We start from the raw sequence: 8,585 nt of genomic DNA on the forward strand, positions 1-8,585 counted from the left end.
AGTGCTCTGGGGCTCTGAACAGCAGTAGCTGGTTGAATTTAGTGGCTGATGTTCTTCATGCCACCAGGCAGAGACAGATGAGTCTTTCTGATCTAATGCTTAAGGAAAGCATCCTGCTTTGCTTCCAAGCTTCTCTCCCCCACACTGTCATGTTCCCCATTTCTCTGGACCACTGACCCTCTTCGGTCCCTCCTTGCATGCTGCACCTCCCTTCTGGGCTTCTCTGCATCCTCTGCCGTGCTTTGCTGTGTCACATCCCCACAGTCCCACTGTCTTCTCTCCCAGAGCTGCTCCACTACATCCCCTCACCCAAAAGATCTGGCCTCCTGTGCTGCATCATCCCTGCTCCCTCAGCGCTGCACACCCTGCATGTGGTGCTGTTGTCTGACGTGAATGGAAGACAGGGAGAACCAAAACAGGCTGCGGATGTTGCAGATGGTGGCAAAAGAAAAAGAAAAAAAGCTGTTGAGGCTTGTGCTCAGCATCCACTTGAAACTCCCTGACTAGTGGTGGCTGAGTGAACCTCTGCACATCTACTACGGGAGATGGAAGTGCCTGCTGAACAAGGCTGCCTGCCTTTGTCTCCTGCCTAACACTGCTCAAATGCACTGTTGAAATCCTGCACTAAGAGCAATGATACTCTTAGAGGAGCCCTTGCAAATGGCTGCAACAGGATATGTTCCTACCCTGCATGGGGATATATAGAGAGAAATAATTAGCAGCGGCACCAATATGTGCTTCTTCCCGGAGGAGACAGCCTGGCACAGTCTCCTTCACAAAGAGCAGAGGTGCCCTGGTTGTCAGGAGATGGGAACAGCCACACCAGCACTGAGAACAGAGCCACACCTCAAGAGAGCTTCCTCTGCACCAGCCAGAACGAGCGCCCAGGGTGCATCTCTGAGTGCACCGTTGAATGTAAAGCCCTAACCATGCCCCCTTTTCATCTGTAAAGTTCAAAGGGATGCGACTTTTACTACCCCAGATACATTACTCTGCAATGTGCCAAGGCAGCTAACAAGAGCATACCAGAGAAATGTGAAGCTGTAGAAACGGGAAAGCCTGTGAGGGCTGTGAGTGCCCAACCAACTGCACAACCCTCCTGGCTGTTAAGTGCATCCTTCTGGCATGGAAATGGTGATAACAGGATGGGCCAGCCCTCCAAAGAGCACAACAAGAGGGCGAAGCTCAGGAAAACAGACATAGCTTTTACTTTGCAGGGTCAGGATGCCATGGAGGAATGGGATGCTGTAGAGGGCATGACCATCCTCTTCATCACTTGGGAACTTTGATTGATTTCAGGGGTTCAGAATCACAAAACTGCAGTTCTGGGGTGGAGGAGGCATCCAAAATCCTGAGTACAGTTCATAAAGGAAAGTAGACATCTCAACCCCAAGGTGAGTTTTGGGCTCTGCCTCCTCACCATACTGCAGAGCATCCAGAATCAGCACTTTGTAGGGCAAAATTTACACGAGTGTTTACGCCCAAAGAAAGATTCCTACTTGTTTGCAGTGGCACATCGAAGTCTCTGAACCACTGGTATGTGCTGAGAATTAGGCTGTAGAGTCGTGTTTGCTCTAAATCACAGCTATTCAGGAATTACACCCTGCCCCGTTCCCGGACTCTTAAAGCGGAAAGGATTGTGCTCATGGCACATAATACACTCCTTTAGCAGCAGAGCTCCAATGCCAGCATCTCACTGCAAGCAAAGGGACAACACTGGAAAAAGAATTTAGTGCCAGAAACAGACAACAGGAAAACCAGAATAAAAGACCCTGAACACAGCGTTCCTGCTTGATCCTGCGATTCTAAGCTGCCATTGGCACAAGGAAATCACCATAGCTTTGTTCACTGGAGAGGTAGCTTTTATTTCAGTCCTGCCAGTGCCCTTCATAGATTCAGCAAAGCACCTTCTGCCAGAGCAAGAAGTGATGGCACTCATCTATTCCCCACCCTGGGAGCACCCAGCACCAAGGCATTTCTGGAAGTGGAAATTATGATGAGTTGTCCCGTTTGTCCAGTAGGAAAGTGGATGAGAGAGAGACATCAGTATTGCCTCTTGAATAGAAGAAGTGAAAGACACTGGAACATGACCTCAAACTGGCGAAACCAGTGGCCACCGGGGCATCCTGTTTTCCTGAGAGGAAGAGCTGGTACATCATCTAGGACACAGACTCCAGTCTCTGCTTTGACTAACACAGAGTAGAGATGAAAATGGAGCTGACTTGGCTCTGGTCTCATATCTTACTTTCTATCTGTAGCTAGGAGAAAGAAAGGAGGCAACGTTCCGCATGCTCAGGAAATAGGACAGTTGGTCTGTGGCCAGCCCTGAGAATGACCCCAAGACATGCCCTGGCAAGCTAAGCTCTCACACTGGCCTGTGTGACCATCTTGTCCCCTGCAATGCTTTGGGCTCCTGCTTTTGCGCCCTGCAGTGTGAGCATGGCTGTCCCCCACACACCAGCTGGGTTGAGCGTGCCCGTTTGTGGTGCATGAGCGTGTCAGCACACATCCAGCCAGGCTGTACCCGTGTGTAAGTGGACATCACCGTGGGATGCACAGCCACAGTCCCTCTGCACATAGGGGTCAGGGTGCCACAAACCAGGTGGCGTCAAGCTTTGTGTCAGGTTCCCATGCACGTCCTGCAATGGCCAATGGGCTCCAGGGAGGCTGGGATAAGGTTGGAGAAACAAGTGAGAGATCAGCAGCGCTGGCCAAGCAGCCTCAAGGAGGCTGGAGCAGGGTGAGGAGAGGCCAGGGGACTCCTGAAGGCAGTGAGTACCAAAGGGATGCTGTGGGGCTCGGCGTGATGTGATGGGGAGGGCTGGCAGAGGATGAAGGGTCCAGGAGGATCCTAAGGGTGGGTGTGGAGGCTGGGGGCTGTGCAATGATGTGACCCTCTCGTCCTTTTTCTGCTCCTCATTAGAGTCCCCTGAGCGGAGCAGGCTGTGAAGGGGGTCTGCGCTGAGGTATGTCCTTATGGCTTCTGCCAGGATATCACAGCTTACGTGTGCGCCAGGGGACGGGACGCAGGAAGCAGCTCCCAGCACAGGGAGCAGTGTGGGTGCCAGAGCCTCTGCAGGAACCAGGGGGAAAAACTGGGGTGCCTCAGTCACCAGAGGAACTGAGGACTTGGGATACTGGGGGCTGTTTTAGGGCAAGATATTCTCATGCACTGGTTCACGGCTAACTTTGCCCCTTCTTCAATGCCCATCTCTTTAGCTCTCACTTATGAACCTTGTCAACTGTTCCCAGCATTGTATGGAGCCTTCTCCTGCAGAGACCTTCCTCACATCCCAGGGTTGCCTGTGTCTGAAAGCTGTGCCATTGTAACTTGTGGACACTTCTGTCCAAGAGCCCTGACCTGGTGGAAGGAGGCGTGTGCCAAGGAAGGCAGAGCCCCCAGGATCTTGCAAATGGCTCTGGTTTGCTTCTTCCCAGGGTTGAGGGGGGCCAGTGGGTCTGTCCTTTTTTGGGAGGAGGGATTATGTGAAACCAGTGTGTATCTGGTGGGAAGGGGCATGCCCTGAGCTGGTGAAAGCCCCATATGTCTCAGGTCTCCAGAGCTCCTTAGTATCTCCCTCTGTCAGTCTGCAGGGCTGTTTGTCAGCAATGCAGTGGAGTGAGCTCCTGGATGGAGAGACAAAAAGGACTTCTGTGAACCAGAAGGGATGTCTGCAAGTCAGAGCAGTGTCAAGGTCATGAGCAGCTCCCCCTTTCATCCCAGCATCAGCAGCAGGCTGGATCTGCCAGCAGGTGCTTGTGGAAGTGGGCAGGGGTGTGTCCCAGGCAGCGGGAGGAGGCTATGTTGTGCCCCACATTGGGGTAGATGGCAAGGGATGGCTTGTGTCTGGGACGGCTCTTGGAGGGATACTCACCTCTGCACGGAAATGCCAAGTTTTGGCCTCTGAAGATTTGTGACAGATATTCCCTGTGTTAAGGACACATGGCCAAGGCTCAAGAAGACCTTGTAGTGTCTGGCATGGAGGATGACTGGGATGTGAGTACACCAAACCATGAACTGCTGTAGCTGGTTGTCAGAGTTTCCTGGCTATGCCAGGAGCAAGGATCTATTGATGCCCTCAGATACCTGGCTCTCTCAGGGTTTGGTGTTTGGTGCACTCCTGGAGCAGGGATTCAGGAGTATCAGCCTCTCTGGTGGTAGACACGGGCTGGACCATGTGTGCTTCATTATGCTTGGGGATTTCAGGCTCTGTGGGAGACCAGCTGATTCCTGAGGACTTCTGGCTGGGCTTGGGGTTCCTGCTGATGGGTGCTGGGGGAGGCTTGCAGGTGGCCTGGCGTGCCTGATGGTGAGCAGGACAGGGCTGCCCAAGGATGGTGCTCAGGAAATATGGTCGTGCCTCAGGGCAGTGAAGAGCCTGACTGTGTTCAAGGCAGTTCCCTGTCTCTGCACGGTGAAGCTGTCAGTAGTGCCCAAAGGTGCTGGAACAAGGGAGTTCCAGGAGCCCAGCAGTGTCCAGGTGGTGCCCACAGCTGTGGGGTGATGAGTCCAATGGCAGCCTGTCTCCTGCTGTTCAGATCCAGTCTGTGGAGCTCCTTCCGTCCAATCCTCATCTCCAAAAGCGGTGAGGTCAGTGTGCTTTGGCCCCATGCTCTGCCTCCCATTTCTCTGCACACACCTGCTGCAGGGTGGATGCTTGTCCAGGGGGAGCTGGGGCTGTGAGGTTGGACAGGGGGCATCAGCTGCCAGGAGCCTTGGGTTCCCCTCCCAGCTCTGCCGTTGCTTCCTGGGTGGCCATGGTTCCTGCTGTCCCCTTCCACTGTGGGTTCGATGGAGACATCCAGGTTCTGCTGCTCGTCTCTGTGCTCCATCCTCATATCCCAAGCCAGTGATATCCAGGTGTACGTAACGATGCTCTCGCTTGCTTCTCTGCAGATCTCCGGCCTCTGCCCGATGTAGCCATGACTGGGACCTGTACCCGGGAATGCACAGAGTTCGGCCACTCCGATACCTGCTGGATGCCTGGTCAGTCCTCCCCCAGCCGCAGGCCCAAGAACGCCCTCAAACTCTCCACTTTTGTGCCTTACCAAGACAGAGGGAGTCAAGAGCAAGTCGGGAATGGCAGCCCCAGACTCTCAGAAGAGCGCAGCACCAAAATGGCCAACCTCCGCCTGCTCCCCACGTACAGTGCCTTCTCCAATAGTAGCCATGAGCCCTGCAAGGACTCTCCCATGGAGGAAATTCCTCTCACCCAGACCTCGGACTTCCAGCCAGCCACCACCCCCTCGTCCCAGACCACCAAGAGGGAGATATACCTGTGAGGCTGGGCCTGAGGAGCAGAGAGCAGACGCGCTTCTGAGGCCAGTGTCCAGAGGAACATTTTAAACCTCAATGCTTTATCGCTCCGGCGGCCGGTTCTCCAGGCAGTGGGCTCGGCGGACAGCAGGGCAGGGCGAGGCAGGGATGCGAGGAGCGCCTTTTTAACCCGTTTTTCCTGGGGCTGGGGTGGGTGGGAAGGATGAAAGCATCCGAAACCCAATTTCTGAGCACTTGCGGGTGCATGTCTCCGAACTGCTGTGTCACCGGGGAGGGCTGGGCAGGCTCCTGGTGCAGAGGGCATGGCTGGGGAGAAGGGCTTATGTACCAAAGGTCCACACAGAGCTCGTGGAGTTCCTGGGGCATAGGACGAGGGGTGTCCCTGCGCACAGGGAGTGAGCTGCCTGTCTCTTTGCTGTAGACTCCTGTAAATACGAATCTTAGGAATGACATTCAAGTCCTGCCTGATTGAAACTTTTTATTGTCCTTGAAACAAAAGACGTTTAAACAAAAAACAAACAAACAAAAAAAAAAGGAAAAACAACAAAAAAAAAGAAAACAGAAACAAACCACAGGGAGCAAGTTCCAGCTTTGAATGGTTTGCTGCGTGGAAGAGCCCACGGGAGCGCAGCGTCTGGCCCACACTCATGTTCTATATTGTAAATAGAGATGTGACCAGTCCCTGAAACAGCAGCTGGGGAGCTGGAGGAGAGGGGCAGCATCCTAGCCGGACTGTAGGGACTTTGCTGTTTTTCAGCCTGGATCTCTTTCTGAACGTTGTCACTGTGCCCACAAGCTGCAGGGTCCCTAGGGACTGCCCGGTGCCATAGGCGGGGTCTGCATTGGGGGGGGTTCCTTGGTGGTGGCCCTGCACCCGGCAGCTGGAGGAGGGATGGGGAAGCCCCCAGTAAAGGGACCGGCTGGGTCCGGAGAAGCCCTCAGTCCGACTCTGCTGGCAGGGAGGTCGACATTGGCTGTGGCGTCTCAGCCCATCGCCTCGTGCCTCCTCCGGGGCAGGGGATGCCCATGAGGCCGGCTGTGCCATGCCTTCGACCTCTGTCCCGTCTGCCTGTAAGCCACCATTGCCTTTGTGAGGAGGAGCTTTGTCTCAGGGTCACACCAGGGGCCACTGAGCCCCTGCCTGCTGGAATCCTGCTGCCCTTAGGCCACGGGGCCACTCTCACGGGATCCAGCTTTCTCTTCCATTGTCAAAGGTTGACTGGTCTCCCCAGTGGGTCCCTGCTGCCCTGCATTCTCGGCTCCCTTGCAGGGTACCCAAGCGGGGTGATGCTGTGCATGCGAAGGGGACAGGACCACCTCGCCCCCCAAGAGACTCCACAGACAGGGATGCCTGATTGCTTCCCTGAACCTCTCTGCTCCCCTGAGAGCTGGGGCACAATTCTGTTTTGGGGAGCTCCGCATGCACCCCTGGCAGAAGGGGTCTGGGAGACTCACACGTTATCCCTGGGTTGCCCTTCCCAGTCCCCCTGCACCAGGATGCGGGGAGGGGCTGTGCTGCACCATTGTTCTTCCCGTACTCACGCATGCGTCGGTTGTCTTCATCTCTGGGATCTTCCTTAGGCAGCAAGGCCAGTGGTAGCTGCAGGATGGTTCCCCCAACTGTTTATCTTTGTCCCACGCAGTCCACCACCGTGGGGCTTGTGGATGGCTCTGCTGGGCTGAACTGGCATGGGGACACCACACGGATAGGGCACCCCAGCCGCTACAGGGCAGAGACTGCCCTGCCACAGCTGTAGTGCCTGTTGGGGTGCAGCACTCTGGGGGGAACCCTGCCCAGTCTCTTCCCCTCTCCAGCATCCCCTCTCTGAGCAGCTTCTCTCCCTTTGCTTCGGTGGTGGTGGCAAGACGTGGCCAGCTCCTCGGCACAGCTCTGGTTGACCTGAGAGGACGTGGAGCAAGCCGAGCCTGGGTGACAAGGGAAGGGCAGCAGAAGGCACCTGGTCGCACGTGCTCCCTTGTGCCCCAGTCCTGCTCGTCACCTTCCCCAGGCAGCACCATGCCACGCTGCATCGCCCACGGCCCCAGCACCTTGGGGTGCCACCCGGAGGAGGCAGGACCCTCCTCCCGGCCTCCTGCTGCTGCTCCCCGCCGACTGGCTGGGGGTCCCTCGAGGCGGGTGTGATGCTCCCCGTGGATGTCCACCTACCCGTCCGGACATCCCTGCTCTACCCTTGCCCGCGGTGGCTGCCCAGCAGGGCCCACTTTCCCCTGGCCTGGCTGCCTGAGCAGGTCATGCTCCTGAACTTCTTTTTATTGTAGCTCTGTAGTTTCAGGGCCAAACTGGGCAGAATGTGCAATTTGGCCACGCTGGCCAGGATCTTTGACTCCACTGCCAACTCGACTGCTCACGCCTCCCCTCGGCTCAGGCAGCGGCAGTGTCCAGTGCCCCTCTTGGGGACTCCCCAGGAGAGCAATGTAGCCACATCTGAGGGGTGCTTGTCCAAGACCAGCTTCCCCCAGCCCCTCACCTGTGGGTGGGCTCCTTACCTTCTGCTGGGGTTCATCAGAGAGACCCTGAAGTTTGAAGCCCAGTGGCCTGGGTTGCTGTCTTGTCTCCTGGAGCACCTGGCGATGTTCTCAGTGCGAGTGTGGTGCAAGAGGGGCGGTGAGTGCAGAGGGGATCCCCGAGGGGTGGGAGGGATGGGTGCGGGGGATACCGTGGGGAAGGGAGGGAGGGATGAGTCTCCTGGGTGTGCACAGAGGGATGGTGGGGTTGGGTCTTTGGAGGGAGCACAGTGCGTGGAGGGCATGTGTATCTGGGGGATGAAGAGGGGATGAGTGACCAGGGGGAGCATGGCGGGGGGGAAAGGTGGGTTTGTGGGGAGGAATAAAGGGGACACTGGGAATGGGAACAGAGTGGGTCCTCAGTGGGGTGCAAAGGGGTGGGAGGCTATGTGGGGTGCAGAGGGATGTGTCCCTGGGGAGAAGTTGGTGGACATCAGTCCTGGGAGAGGGGGCGTTGGGTATTTGTCCCGGGGTGAAGCTGACAGTGTTGCTGGGGATCAGTCCTGGGGGAGGGTGAAGAAGAGGTACTGTCGGAAAGAAGCTCATTTGCACAATTATAAGCCAGAAGGATAAAGCCTCCGTGCACGTGGGGAGGGGGAAGTTCCCCACGGGCTCCAGTCTAGACAAGCACAGGGAAGAGTAGGGGGGGTTCAACACCCCTGTGGAGGGGTTCACTGTATCTCACACTGCACTAGGACAAGCCAGGGGTAAAACCAAAGGTGGGAGCCAGGGAGCAGGCGGGCTGCGTGGGAAGGATCTAAGCGACCCCTTTGTAGCTCTT

General features: G+C 56.2%; 1 protein-coding gene across 2 annotated transcripts in view; it reads left to right on the top strand.

Moving 5' to 3' along the window:
- PCDH1 (protocadherin 1) overlaps window positions 1–5,819 on the top strand; it is a 53,002-nt gene extending 47,183 nt beyond the window's left edge. Inside the window, exons 5-6 of one of the 2 annotated variants that reach the window (XM_065848776.2) lie at window positions 2,924–2,966; window positions 4,898–5,036. In XM_065848776.2, the coding sequence (XP_065704848.1) occupies window positions 2,924–2,949 (26 nt within the window). In that variant the 3' untranslated portion in view covers window positions 2,950–2,966; window positions 4,898–5,036. Of the gene's footprint in view, window positions 1–2,923; window positions 2,967–4,897 lie in introns of both variants that reach the window. The other variant, XM_065848775.2, reaches the window with a different exon arrangement.
- The last annotated feature ends 2,766 nt before the right edge of the window (window positions 5,820–8,585 follow it).

The sequence above is a fragment of the Patagioenas fasciata genome, chromosome 14 (assembly GCF_037038585.1).
Source record: "Patagioenas fasciata isolate bPatFas1 chromosome 14, bPatFas1.hap1, whole genome shotgun sequence".
Taxonomy (NCBI): Eukaryota; Metazoa; Chordata; class Aves; order Columbiformes; family Columbidae; genus Patagioenas; species Patagioenas fasciata.